This window comes from Amblyomma americanum, chromosome 1, assembly GCF_052857255.1.
Source record: "Amblyomma americanum isolate KBUSLIRL-KWMA chromosome 1, ASM5285725v1, whole genome shotgun sequence".
In the NCBI taxonomy this organism is placed as follows: Eukaryota; Metazoa; Arthropoda; class Arachnida; order Ixodida; family Ixodidae; genus Amblyomma; species Amblyomma americanum.
Window position 1 is genome coordinate 145,105,428 of NC_135497.1, and position 15,557 is coordinate 145,120,984.

The following is a 15,557-nucleotide window of genomic DNA, read 5'->3' on the forward strand; positions in this document are numbered from 1 at the left end:
CGAAATCTTGCAAGGACATACGGATATGCCCAGGTATTGAGGAGAAACTTCCGCGGATATCTTTCACGTATCCTTTTGGCCACACTTTCTGTATCCAAGGGTCCGTAGGAAGTTCCTGAGAATTTTCATAAGTTTTAACAAAGACATAATGGTTATTGGTTTAATAACGGTAAATTTCCCTGCGGATGTTTGCGGGTCCAATAGAAAAAAACTTGCTCTGTCCACATAAAAACACATTCACAAAGCCTGACATTTTCCCCGATTTAGGCGTGAAGGAAGAAATGACCACAGCTGATTACAATGCTGTAGTTGCTTGGCCAAGTGCTAAAAATTTTACGGGTAAAATCTGCATAGCATCACACGCTGTCACCAAGAACGAGCCTAACAAGCGTATGCGAAACACAGGTCAGGCTACACAAACGCTACAAACCTGAAGTCATGCAGCACCAACATATTGAGCATACATCCATGGAACGAAGAATTTCCAAGTGCTTATATACTCCAAATCTAGGGCAGCCCTTTTGGAGCCAGTGGCTCTTGCGCGTTAAGCAATATTATTTCATTCAGTTATGAATCTATAGATGATGACAAAACAAGAAATGAAAATGAGCGGATCACGCTTGCAGATATCTTCTATTAGAAAAAAAAAACATGAGTCGATTTTGCCATCTTTGCCGCTAGCAATCTGTGATCGTAATTAGACGTAATTCTAGTAAACGTACGTAATATATCATCTGAACGGGATATCCACCGGATAACGTGTCAGGACATCTAAGATAAGGACTTGCCACGGACATCATTCGCAAACACTCAAAGGTTTTGGGATACTTGGCTATATGATTCGAATATCCCTGGTATCTGGTGTTGTCACTGGGGCGGTGGTAGAGGACGAAACAACGCGGCACGACGCAAGACTGGCAAGACTCAGCGTAACGGATAAATTGCTGGGTTCTCGCATTACGCAGCGTAGCGTAAACGTTTGACAGTTTTTTTTTTTATAATTTCGACCACCTAGGAATCTTTAACACGCCCTGACATCGCGCAGCACACTGGCTCCTTTTTCGTTTCGTCTCCATCGAAACGCATGGGGGCGAAACACAAAAGGCGCCCGTGTCTTGCGCTGATGTCATCATCCTCATCAGCCTGATTACGTCCACTGCAGGACAAAGGCCTCCCCCATGCCTCTCCAATTAACCCTGTCCTGTGCCAGCTGCGGCCACCTCATCCCGCAAACTTATACATCTCATCCGCCCACCTTACTTTCTGCCGCCCCCTGCTACGCCTTACGATCTCTTAATATCCGGTCCGTTACCCTTATAATCATCGGTTATCTAACCCCCCCCCCCCCCCGCGCCAGGAAAATGCAGATACACGAAAATCTTTTTTAGGTCAATCTAAACAGGCAATTCATAAAATTAAGGTTAATGATGAAATAATTGAAGACGTTTCCAGTATTGCCGAACACTTCAATGATTATTTTTGGAGTGTGTTTTCTGACCTGGATGAATTTGAACATCATAACAATGATAGGTCTTTTGTACATGACATTGTGATTTCCAGGCAAGGTGTTTTGGATATGCTCTTAAAAATTGATGTCAGGAAATCTGCCGGGCCGGATAATATACCAAATGCTTTTTTACGAAGGTATGCGGAACAGATATGCGTTTTTTTAACTGACTTTTTCAAATTATCATTACAATTAGGAGAAATACCATCTGACTGGCGTACCGCAAGAGTTGTTCTAATTCATAAAAAGGGTGACCATCTTACAGTATCGAATTATCGTCCCATTTCTATAACGACCACTTGCAGCAAATTATTAGAGCACATTGTCGCAGGCTTTATTCGTCAGTTTTTGACAGACCATAATGTCCTCTCTCCATTTCAACATGGGTTTCGAAAGGGACTGTCGACAACAACTCAACTTGTGTCAGTTGTTCATGAAATCTCTCAGGTGCTTGACACGTCCGGGCAAGTCGATATGCTTTTTTTTGATTTTAGTAAAGCATTCGATAAGGTTCCCCATGGAAAATTACTCCACAAACTAGAGCTCATTGGTCTTCCTACAAATATTATAACATGGATCCAGGCCTACCTCCGCCATAGACAGCAATTTGTTGAAATAAACAAATGTACTTCCAATATCCGTCAGGTAACTTCTGGTGTACCGCAAGGCAGCGTATTAGGACCACTTTTATTTTTGATCTATATTAATGATATAGTCGACGTAATTCCTGATGATGTCCATGTTAATTTATTTGCGGATGACTGTGTCATTTTTAGAAAAATTGTTTCCAGGAACGACAGCAATTACTTACAGGAATCAGTTAATGCTATCCGTGATTGGTGTGAACTTTGGTGCATGGAAATCAATGTAAACAAAACAGTTTTGCTGCGAGTCACACGGAAAAAAGAACCTAGTGTATTTTCTTATGTACTTAACAACACAATAATATCTGAGGTTGAAAAATACAAGTATTTGGGTCTCACATTCAACAGTAAACTCTCTTGGTCAAACCATATTTCCATTACATGTTCAGCAGCATTGCGCAAATTGTGGTTCTTGAAAAGGAAACTTAGAAATGCACCTGCAAATACCAAAATGTTAGCATACAACACATTTGTCCGTTCCAAACTGGAGTATGCAGCAGTTGTATGGGATCCTCATACTAAAAAGAATATAATGAATTTAGAGCGTGTTCAAAGGAAGGCTATCAGATTCATCTTTAGTAAATATAAAAGAGAGGATTCTCCGTCTTTAATAATGCTTGCAAATAAAATCAGTACGCTGGAAAACAGGCGGAAGATAAGTCGTCTCCAATTTTTACATAACATTATAAATGGAAAAAGCGCACTTCAGCTGCCTCATTGCGTAAAACCTCTAAGTTCACGCCAGACAAGACACAGACATAACCTTTCACTTACGCCAATATTTTCTAAAACAAAATCCCATATGAATAGTTTCTTTCCGCGTACTATACATGAATGGAATTCTATACCTGTCGATGTATTGCAGTCACAAAACTTTGCAGAAGAGCTGGAAAAACATCTTTCTTCCATAAACTAACTGAAACAAAACCAGTGTTCACAATCTGTTATGTTTTCCTAACTCCTTCACTTTGTGATGCCTTTTTTTTTCCCCCAGAAACAGTTCTGTTGTTCTGAGTAAAAATTGCCCGCCTGTTTGTTATTTCACATGTGCCACTCTTCATGTTTTGTTCGTTACTGTGCTGGTGCCAGAGCGTATTCATTGAGTAGCACTGCTACACCCAGCATTATTTTTCGTTAGTGTTTATTGTTGTTTTGCATCGTCACACTTTTTACTGTATTGCCCCTCCTGCTAGGGCCAGTTTATTGGCCTGCAGTATCAATAAATAAATAAATAAATAAATAAATAAATAAATAAATAAATAAATAAATAAATAAATCTGGGTGTTATTGCTGTACTTGCCCGTAGAAACACCAATATTATGTCGAGACTATCGTCTTCGTTTGCCACATTTTCATCTTTTTATTCTTCCAAGCGTACCTGGGCAACATCGATATTGCCATATTACACGGGTTTAATTTATTCTTAGTTATGCGAAGCATAACCTTCATGATATCATCATATTCATTTCAACCACTTGTGATGTATACCTTCCTTGTTCGACCTATGTCGTTTCGATCAAGGTAAGACTAAAAGTAAGACGAATGCCTGAAATACTATTGCTGAAAAAGAAATATATTAATTGAATTAGCCATTCAGCCACTTAGCTTCCACACTACCTTTTTGCCCTCATAGTTGACGCTTAGCGTCTCTTTTCTAAGTAAATTAATTGCCGAAAACCATAGTTCATTCATTCATTCATTCATTCATTCATTCATTCATTCATTCATTCATTCATTCATTCATTCATTCATTAATCCTTATTGATATGGTCGACCTGGTGCCTAGAAAAAATAGCATTACGAAAAATAGAAAAATGTGAAACCGCGAGTTTTTACAAACTATGGAAAGGAAACCAGAAGTTATTATGTACCTGATATTTTTAATGAACTTAGTGAAACACTATAAAATGATGAAATAATTGAGAAAGTGGTGTAGTAATTTTTTTTTCTCGAGTGGGGAAATTAGCGTTTTTTTTTCCTTTTGTGTGCAAGTTATTTTCTTGGAAAATGCATACTTTTATTATCCCTATGGAAATCTGTTTCAAGTGCTGCCTAGTCTACTAACAATCACTCTGTGTTTAGAATGACGAGAATACTTTATGTACAATTTTAACAATTTAGTGGGAATAAACATTGATTTGATTTGGTTTGATATCTCGCAAGTCAAGAGGGCGCTAGTTAAATAATACTTCGTGGCACATGGGGGCCTTACTCCTCTGTCCACGAGTAGTGTAAACAGGCAAATTTTATGGTGGCGGTAATGGACGTCGCATTGTAGGCTGCATTGGCTGCATCGTAGCACTCGCCAACATCGAAGACGACTCTCTCCGTGTAGACGTGTGCTACTTCATTACTGAAAAACAGATAATTAAGGGAAGCAAACCTTAAATTATAATCCGGGTGCATCAAATGCTGCAATAGCCATCAGGTTGACTGCTGCGCGTTGAGCAAAGTGTACGTTCACAATGAGTTTTGGAGGCAGCACGTCGCAAGAAACAATTCCGAAGTTCAAGTCATTCGTTTCCGAGAACGAACTTGAAGAAAGGCGCAAGAAAAGGCAAGAAGAGTGGGAAAAAGTCCGAAAACAAGATGATCCTGTTGGTATGTGGCCTGTGCTTCCAGTGCGCCCTACGTTGCCGGCTTTTTCGCTCCCATTTTCGTGACTCGGGGAGAAAAATTTGCTTGCCCATATCTGTGCCGTTACGAGTTACTGAAGGAAAGTTATCAGGCCACCATGTTGATATTCAAGGACAGTCTAAACTGTGTTTTGCGCACATCTGAACTCTGGTCGCACGCATGCTCATTTGATCTATTTTATTAATGTTTTCTGCTAGCGCCTAGCAAACAGGACCGCGAACTTTGTTGCACGTCGTTGCAATCGGTTGTCCATAATTAAAATTTACGAGCGGAAAGACACGAACATTTATGTTTACATCAACGGACGCTAAATGCTAATGTAGTACTAAAGCACGGGTGATGAGTGCTGAGGAAACGATGTCAGGGAGCCTGGAAAGGTCGTTCTCTTAACTGAACACTGCTCGAGCAGCGTGAACATGTGTGGAAATGCTGTTTGACTTCTCTCAACAGAGGCACCAGAAGAAGAGTATGATCCCCGATCTTTGTTTGAAAGACTGGAAGAGCAGCGACTAAAGAAGCAGGCAGACTATGAAGAGGCGCACAAGCTCAGTAGGTTTCGTTTTATGTTTAAAAGATGAGGTTTAGTTCTTTGGATTATGCTTGCTGCCACTCATATGCTGGCTCTCCTGAATTATTCCAGAGAACATGATTCGTGGCCTGGATGATGATGAGGTCACATTCCTTGAGTATGTTGACATGCGGAAGCAAGAAATTGTATCACAACGAATGAAAGAAGACATGCAAGAGATTGAGGAATACAGGATATCCTTTATATTGTGCAGTCACTGATTCTATGTTTCAGGTTTGTCACGAATAACAGCAGTGCACACCAGTGCTCATGTAGTGCTGAAAAGTGATATTACTGGAGATTCTTAGCACTCTGGTGCTTGCTATTGGCAAGAACATTTTTATTTGTATTTATATTGCAAAAAGCAGAAAACACGAATTTTGGCTCAATGGAAACTTGCATGCAGATTATATAAATTCACTTATTACATGCCATGATCTTATGTCTAAGTTCTGGACCAGGTCTGTAGTTTGAATTAATAAATGCTGAAAAGACCTTGTTTTAAATCGCGAAATTTCATATTTAGATATATCTGTCAGGCTGTGTCTTGTTTACTTCAGCTAGCCTGCATGCTAATGTGGGACTTTTTTCAAAATAGTGTGAGTAAAAAGCACAATGCATTTATAGCATAGCTTATTTGAACGCTAGTCAGTGTACCAGCAACATTCAGGGATAGTAGGGATAACAAATCAGAGGTAGATAGGGCTGCGGAAGAAAAAGAAAATATGTATATAAAGTGCTTCCTGTTTGAAAACAATCTGGAAAGTACAGGCACTTTCACACTTAGTGGGAAACTGGGAGTGTGTGGCCGCCTCGCTTTGAGAAGCGCTGCCACCAAGAGATGGCGAGGATAAGGGGCAATAGGCGCATGCGTGGAAAGAGCAGCGGGCCGTGCTTATTGTGCATATGCGCCTTTGCTGCCGATTTTTAGCAACTGTTGGCAGCAGCGTTTCATGAAGTGCAGCAGCCGCGCGCTCCCATTTTCTTAAGCGTGAAACAGCCTTCACATATGCTGTGGTGCATATGGCGAGCTTCGTGTGATTAGTTTTATAGAACCTACTTTTATGATGATATTCAGCAGCATGCATTTCATTGTCTCGTATTAATTTTGGGTAGTCTTTCTAAATGAATAATGGACTGAAAAGTGCATTTTTATGCACAAAACAAAACCTTAAATGTATATGGGTTCACTGTTGCTTGCAACTTCCTTTACTATTGTTTAGTATTTTGTAAGATCATTTTTAAGTGCTTTTTTTTTCTTTGGTATTGTTGTCTGGGTTTAAAAAATTGTACTGTATAATTGTCTTCAATATAAGGAGTGCCAGAAATGCCTCTGCTATATTGCAGCACCAGTGTCTTGTCTCTACTAATTGCTTGATATTCTTTAGCTATTAAAGTTGTACTTAGAACCAGTGCGAAGAAACGTGGACAACACGAAGAAACAACACACACGAGCACTCACTCAACTGAATTTTTATTTTGAAGGAAAGAATAGAAGACATGAGAGGGCGGTTAACAGGGCTGCTGCAGCGATAATCGGCAATCAGTATGGTTGCATCACGAAATTTCAAAAACAGGAACGAATGAAGTAAGCGATAAAAGACGGTGTAAAGAACTGCAAAAAGGTGGTCAGGTGACAGTAACATAGAACAAAAGCAATGAAAAATTACCCAAAATGGGGGAGAATGCGTTAAAACCATGAGGGACACAGAGGGGAATATAAAGTGAATACATAAAAAATGAAAAACGTAAAAGCTTTAAAAAGGTACCCAAAAAGGGGGGATTAAAAGCGTTAAAATCTTATAAGACGCTGCGGAGGATAAAACGAGATAAAGGCACTACCAACAAGGGATCATTGAATCATTTAGCTGTAAGTGGCACAAAAGAAACCTTAAGTGTTCATCACCCGCCGGAAACCCGAGGGTGTAGGGTGACACTCTCTGACCAATATGTCCCCTGTGATTCAGGAATAATTTACTCTGTCCCAGTGTCATGCGGAAAGAGGTATATCGGTCAAACGGGAAGGTGCATCAATATCTGTCTCCAAGAACATCAAAACAACGTAAAAAGTATAGCCATTTCTGGGCACCTGGCTAAGCACTGTAAGAAGTGAAAAATCACAGAAAACAGCCGTGAAAGTATCTGCACCCCTGACTTTAATCGTTGCACCACTATCGGCCGAGGACGAGATAGGTTGACGAGGGAAATCGTCGAAGCCCTTTAAATTCATCATGCTGGTGAACAATGCGTGAGCACTGCATCCCTCTCCTTGTTGGAAAAATAGATGAATTTTCTGGGTGGCTTGATGAACACTTAAGGTTTCTTTTGTGCCGCTTACAGCTAAATGAATCAATGATCGATCCTTTGTTGGTAGTGCCTTCATCTTGTTTTATCCTCCACAGTGTCTTATAGGATTTTAACGCTTTTAATTCCCCCCTTTTTGGGTACGTTTTTAAAGCTTTTACGTTTTTCATTTTTTATGTATTCACTTGTATATTCCCCTCTGTGCCCCTTATGGTTTTAACGCATTCTCCCCCCTTTTGGGTAATTTTTCATTGGTTTTGTTTTTTGTTACTGTCACCTGACCACTTTTTTGCGGCTCTTTACAACGTCTTTTATCGCTTACTTCATTCGTTCCTGTTTTTGAAATTTTGTGACACGACCACACTGGTTACCGATTATCGCTGCAGCAGCCGTGTTAACCACCCTCTCATGTGTTGTATTTAAGCATCTTTCCTTCAAAATAAAAATTAAGCTGTGAGTCAGCGCTCTTGTGTGTCGTTTTTTCGTGTTGTCCGCGTTTCTTCGCGCTGTTTCTAAGTACAATGCATTACCAAATAGCCCGGAACCTTGCTCTTCTAAGCTATTAAAGACTTGCCTAACGTGATATTATGATACAAGCAGAGTAAGCCACCTTTTGTAATACGTTCTCAGGAGCAAGGGTCAATACCACTTGGTGGGAGATTCGATCAGGCAAGGTTAGTAAATACAGGGTTGACCTTGGTTCGAATGGCTTCATGTGCAGTTAATTCCATTCACTTTCTGCTCTTATATCACTGAAAGATGTATTGCCTTAGCCTTGCCCAAGGTTTGTCATGGAAATGAAAGAATAAATAGACTCCTTTCTTCATTGATGTGATAACTGTTGATTACCTGTGGCGATGAACTAATCAACTGGCATAGTGGGAGTTGAGATTTAAGTGCTAAGCAATCAGTATGTTTCTTTTTTGCCCCTTGTTACAGAAAATTGTCTAGTGTTTGCTTTTCTCTTACGTGGCTCTTATTTCTAATGCAAAACTTTAATTCGCTTGCAACAACGTTTTCACAAGCAAGCATACATTTGCTATGCTCATGCTTGCATGTATCACAATTCAGCACCCATCATGACCCTCTCCCCTTCTTTTCCTCATCCAGTACAGAGTAGCAGGGCAGAGAATCATTGCTTCGACCAGCCTCTCTGTATTTCTTTCTTAATACAAGTCTCCCTCTCTAGCACCTGAGTTTCTGCTCTAGCCTAGCTGCACATAGGGAGGTGGACGAGGCACTTCCACAAGCATTGTCCATTAAACATCAGTTGAAAGCCAGCAACCTTTTGTTTGTCTTACCTTCACCTTCGTCCCTGTGTACAACGCTGTTCCACATGACAAAATTTTGGTCTAGCCAGCCCTGTCGTCCACTTTAACACTTCCGCAGTTTTGTCTTCAAGAAGTCACAGTTAAAATGAATGTCATGCATTGCGCTCGACCCCCTTTTAGAGTGAGCTCTGTTCACTTTGAATGAGAGTCTGATCAATTCTGTGCTAGGGTGAAAGTTGCACTTGTTAAATTTTTCACTGGCAGTATACAAAAAGTATGTGATTAATGTGAACAGTTTGATTAATGCACAGTAATTAGTACTAAATCTTGGAGTGCTACAATCATTATAATTTCATGTCACTGAGCAGCTGACAGCATTGTACTAGTGTTGTATTGTGCAAGCAAAGGAAAGTACAAGTGAGCAAAAGTGCGTGCAGGTGTTTCTCCTACCTGGCAAGAGCAGTGGTGATTTGCTGGAGGCCTTGTATGTTGAATGCAATTAGGACACAGTCTGTGACAGTCTGTTCAGCGACATTAAGGTTGTGAAGGGTTCCGGCATTGAGCAGATGCTCCCCTATGTGACGAAAGGCTAGCTGTTGCTGAAAAGATTAGAACCCATGATGACTGAGCAGTGAATATGAATTCTGTATGGGGTTTCTGCAAATATTGAGTGCCTCTTTATGAACTCCTAATTTACACAAGCCATTTCTGGTTTACTAGTACTTGTATGCCCTTTCATATTTGGTATTTCGAGCACCCTGTTAAACTGGAGGTCTGATAGGCAAGCTGATTTTTGAGGTTCTGTCATGTTGGTATTGCAGGGAAAATGCTGTCTGTGCACCGGGCAGCATGTAAAAAATTTATTTGTAATGAAACTGCATTTGCCTCAAAGATTATTGAAATACTCTTGCATAGTATTTGCATCATACCTATCATGGTTATAAAAGCTTGGTGCATTTAGTATATAACCACTGCTAATTAAGTTCAGGCTCAATGGATCATGCAGGTTTTTGTTGTGTATGCTGAATACTTTGGTTAACCTTTCCTTGTGCATAATGTTCAATGAAGTGCCTGAAAAGATGCCTTGACTCGACACACAAAGCTGTTGCCACGTTGTCTGAAGAAGCCTTGGAAGCTAAGAGGTTAGAGCTGAAGAAAAGTACTGGAGCTGTTCCTGCTTCCGGTCAAGGAAAGAAAAGCCAGCTGTCCTTGCTGTCAGGTGCTGTAAAGCGCAAGTGTGGAGACACTCCAAGCGATGCTGAAAAGAAACAGTGTACCAACAGTTCAGGTAAGTACCATGTCTATTTACAGCTGGTGGGGCTTTCCTATCTGCTTTTTTTTGCTTTTTTTTTGCCCATCTTGATTACATGAACCTGCGTTGCCTCTGCATGCAGGAATTTAGGCTCGTTGTGATAAAAGAGCATTGCTTTAAATATGCAGCTACGTAGTGCAGCCTGATTTTATTTGCACGTGTCTTCAACAGTTGTATTGTATTGTTATATTTGGAGCAGTTATATTTTATTATTATTAATAGCATTTATCACACCAAACTACTTGATTTTGTGGCAAGAAAGAAGCAGGTTCTCGCTTAATTATGCTGTTATTATGGCCGTATAAAAGTACTCTTCTCACTGGATTTTTTTTGGGTAGTACTGCTTTGTTGCATTTTGTACCGATTTCACTATTGTGCTTGCCTGCTCATATTGTGCACTGTGCAGGCAGGTACTCTGTGAATGAGGTAGCCTTTGTACTGCTATCTTTTTGGATCCAGTATGAGCATCATCATATCAAGTTTGTGAAGTGTTCTTGTCAGGTTTTTTTGAAAATGATTAAAAATGGTCCAGGGAAATGCTACAGCCGTACAGTTGTTGACGTGCTTTGCCTAATTCTATAGGTTACAGCTAAAGCTTCAGCAGCATGACAGCATGGCATTGAAATACTTTCATTGCAATTTCACTAAGAGCTATACAACCAGCAGTTCATGCAGTCAAGGTGTATATATCACACAGATGTTGTGATGGAGCCAGGAAAACCTTTTCTTCTTTTTGCCAAGATGGATTTATTGACAGAAATGGCGTATCTCGTGTGGAACTGCAACACAGACTCGCATGCTGAGTGAACATGTGGCCTAGTCACTCAGCATGTGACTGTGTGAAAATCATACATCTCTAAGCTGTAATTAAAGCACTTTACAGTGCTGTGCTCAGTTGGCTATAAAGAGAGAAGGATGCTGAGAACAGACCTTGCTGGGATTGCTCAAAGAAAAGTACCTTTTTTTTTTTAAATTTATTCTGCAGGCCGTTGTAGGAAAAAAGAAAAGAAAATAGGTTGCAATGTTTACTGAATGCTAAAAGGAGCTTTAGACCACTGTGGTTTGCCAAAAGAGCTCTAAAATGGGTAAAGACATTTACGGCAGGAATATATGAATAGCATCATATGTATTAAATAAGAAGTCGGATTTTAGCTGTATAGTTCTTGATGCTAATGCTGAAATAAACATCAAAGAGTACTTTAGAAGCTGTTTCCTTGTGCGTAAAAAAAAATTATGCATTGCCTATTTGCCTACACTTTTGCGGAGTTCCTCGTGCAAATTAATAGCTGCAAGATCTGAAGTGCATTTGATGGAATGAAAACTGAATCTTCCACAGTAAAATATGTGTCCCGGATAGTGTGGAGGAGGTCTGTGGCCTGTTTGCATTTACATGCTGTTATGATGCTGACATATTCTGCATGTGATAGACTTCTTGCTTTTTTAAAGATTTTCCCATTGCTATGCATGTATTATGCTGTAAGAAGCTTTCCAACTCAGTGATTTTATAATTTTATGTAGTAACTTCGGTGTTAAATTAGTCGTAAATATTGTGCTTCATGCAAAAATGAGTGCTCTGGAAGCTTGATTCAGTTGAAAAACTGAGCATTAACTTGAGAGTGTTGTAAATTTGTTGTGAGACTGAATGAATGCTTGACTAAGGTGTGAATAGTGTGCATCTTGATATTATGCCTGAAGTGAAAGTCCAGCTTTCGGATAGCAATTTCAGCTGATACTGATTGGCTGTAGCCTTACTGGCTCAAAATAATGCAGATGCTCTGTCAAGGAAAATTAACTCATAGGGATACCATACCTCTGTGTTGTGGTTGTACCAGCATGTGCATTTGTAGAACTTGTGCACAGATTCGCGGACAGACTTGAATGCTTTATTTGTTTATATGGGAGCAAGCCTCGTTAGGTCTCATTTTGCAGATGTTCCTGCATTTTGCTTCTGACTTTGCATGGCAAATTATTTTTTTAGGGTACTATTGTGTAATGAACTGCTTTTAATTTATCTCAGTTAGAGACATTGTTGACTGCATGATGGCAAAATACTATAGTAGCCCTGAGTCCTTATGGAGCTCAATAATTCAAAGGGCAGCTGAACCACTTTTTGATAATTTCGCAATATTTAAGGACTGAAAGCTATATAGGCTTTAGGTAAGGATGCCAAATTTTTACGCACTGGCATTTAAAATAATGATGTAAGGGACGGTCAAAGCTCAGGCCTCTCCTCCTAGCATCGGAGAATTGCTGAGAAGCTTGGTGGTGATGTCACAGATGGTAAGATTTTTTTCCATTCCCTTCGCATACACCCTGCCGGGCATCATCGGACACCTCTAAATGCTTCGTGGGCATTGCTTTCAGTGGCGTTGATGTTTTTCCTTCAGAACAAATGTCTCTGTGTTGGAAATGTATTGGCACCTTAGATAATGTCATCATGCACCCCCCACCCTGCGCTGCGTGCTGTGGAGAAGCCTGAAAGCTGTTGTGGTTTTGATTGTTGATTGCGTCACCATTTCAAATGCTAGCTAAAAAGGCCTTTGCATACTTTAGGCTTGGTAATATATTTTCTCACGTCAGAGCAAGGAGAGCTGCTTTTTCTATGTGTATGTGTAATGTGGTCATGGTCTCTTCAAGCTGCACTTAGCAAGTTGCCGCCACTATTTCATTCTGTATAGTATTTCTCACTTCAGTTTTTTTCTATGTGTATGTGTAATGTGGTCATGGTCTCTTCAAGCTGCACTTAGCAAGTTGCCGCCACTATTTCATTCTGTATAGTATTTCTCACTTCAGTTTAATTTATTTTTTTACACACGGCACCGCATCTGGTGGCACATCGGAGATGTGCTGCCTGACTTGTAAACATGACCTGTAACTAGCATAGTCCTGTCTCTGTAATTAGACGCCTTTAGCATACTGTGTGCTATGTTACCGTTGGCGTTACCGGAGTACCGGGATCCTGCCCACTGTCAGTGAGCACGCGCTGATTGGTCCCGATGCAGGAGGCGTGCGTGCAACTGTCGGGTACGCGGCGCCATCTGGCACCGCCAAGGCGATCTGTGCATGCACATTGGCGGTGGGCGGGCTCCCTGTACTCCGATAACTTTAACGATAACACGACACACGGTATGCTAAAGATGTCTATTTGCTTACTATATAGCAGGATCCACAGATTTAAAAAGAATAGTTAGAACTAAAGCTATTTATGCAAGTACCAATGATGATTGATTTGGAAATGCAGAAGTGCATAGTACATTTTATATACAACTAGGCTCCTGCATTGGGACCATGAGGAGTAAAGGAAATAAAAATTTAGATTTTTCATTGTCTTGTGTTAGCATTCTAGACCATGAGAGGGAAATGGCTAATAGAATAGGTATGAGGTAGAGCATAATTGGGAGGTACTGTCACATCATGAGGAGCAGCTTACCGGTATCCCTCTTATATAATAGTTTCTTGCCATTACTCACTTATGAGACAGACTTGGAGGCTTATGAAAAGGCTTGAAATTAAATTTGGCAGTGAATGCAATGTAGCAATGTATTGAAAGGAAAATACCGTAATTTCTGGCACACAACCTGTGGATTATATATATGCTTAAAGTATATTATTTTGGGTTTTGCAGATTATTAGGATGGTCTATACAGCATTTTATTTTATTTTTTCAATATCACTTAATATAGCATGAACTCCCAACATGATTCTGTGTACCATGCACTAGGTGCATACTATGTTCTGGGTGCGGCTTATGCACCAGATGTGACCAATCTAGTGAATAAAAATTTTTTCTTAGCCAAAATTGTGTCCTGCAGTTTGTATGCCAGGTGCCAACTGTACACCAGAAATTACGGTACATACAGGTAATGTCAAGAGACAGGAAGAGAGCAGAGTGAGTCAAGGTATGAACACAGGTTAATGGTATCTATCCTATTTTAAATTGAGAAAAGGAAATGGACATGGTCAGGCCATGTAATGAAAAGAAGGGATAACTGATGGTCCCTTAAGACCATGCAGTGGATTCCAAGACAAAGTAAACATAGCAACGTGTTGCTGAGAGTTGGGCGGCCAGAGGAGATTAGGAAGTTTGCAAGAATAGGGTGGTCGCAGCCACGAGACAGGTTTAATTGAAGTCCAGTGGAACAGGACTTTCTTCTGCAGTGGACATAGCTGAGCTGCCGATGATAACATGTTTGCATTGCATGATGCACATTTGCATTGCAGTTTTGCTTTTTCTTTTTTTATCCAGCTGAGCAGCAAGACGACACCGTTTGTGAAGGTGATGAAGAACGGAGCCAGTCACCTGGTGAAGTGCGGGTGCAGGCTCCAGTGACTGCACTGCATTGCCTTGGTGTCCTTCCTGGCTTGGGTGTATACACAGACAGCAGTGACTCAGAGAACTCTTCATTTAGTGATGAAGCTGACTTGGAGCTCGACCTTGTAGGGCGCAGGCGTCCAGCGGCTATGCATCAGGCCGAGCGCTCCCCAAAACCTAACTAGGTTCTGCTTATTTCATTCCTTGTGCCACCAAATTGTGAGGTGCGAACTGAGCTTCGTGACATTGTGTGTAGCATGTGTTTTAAGCATCAGATCTGTGCTTCCACATGTGTAAACATGAATGCTGTCAATGTTTAAGGGTGCCATTATTCGTGATTTACTCCCAGCAGCACACTAGCAGCTGTTGTGTTACTTCAAATCACAAACAGAGAAAGAAGCAACCCGTTTTTGGGTGTTTATTGACAGGTTGTGCGAAGTTCATATAAAGTTGAGGGTGTGTTGTCGAAGCTGCTGTAATGCTGCTTGTAAGAGTATGCTGAAAGTGAAACAGTAAAAGTCACTGCATGACTGCCGCTAATACTGGCATGCACAGTTGACATTCCTTACTCAAGATTGTAACCCTGTTACTTAAATAGGGTAATTTTTGCAATAGTGTTTCTGCCTCATGCTTGCCTACACACATGAGCAATGTTGAGTCCCCTTGCAGAGGCTAGCAAGTTGTGTGAGGTTATATAATGTTGATTTGCTTTCATCACAAATATAGCACAACTCTCACGGAATGCACACTTGTTCTTTAGTTTTGCTTGTTGCACCGGCAATACAACTGACTATCCTTCATTTTCTTTTGTGTGTGTGTGTGTGTGCGTGCGTGCATGTGTTTGAGAGAGAGAGATGTTGGCTGTGAGAAAAGAATGTTGTGCATGCTTGTTGCTAATAATATTTTGTCTGATGCTGCCATCTAGAATGCATTTATAGGGACCCTAAGGAGATATTGACAGTCGTATTTCAATGCATTAAATCCAAAAAGGAGTTTGTTCTG

The 15,557-nt window shown here is 40.5% G+C and overlaps 1 protein-coding gene across 1 annotated transcript; it reads left to right on the top strand.

Annotated features, from left to right (window-relative positions):
* Window positions 1-4,379: 4,379 nt before the first annotated feature.
* On the top strand, window positions 4,380-14,875 carry LOC144113821 (PSME3-interacting protein). The gene is made up of 5 exons (XM_077647158.1): window positions 4,380-4,752; window positions 5,239-5,337; window positions 5,429-5,550; window positions 10,030-10,219; window positions 14,490-14,875. The coding sequence occupies exons 1-5, from the start codon at window positions 4,617-4,619 to the stop codon at window positions 14,738-14,740; spliced, it is 798 nt and encodes a 265-aa protein (XP_077503284.1). The 5' UTR covers window positions 4,380-4,616; the 3' UTR covers window positions 14,741-14,875.
* The last annotated feature ends 682 nt before the right edge of the window (window positions 14,876-15,557 follow it).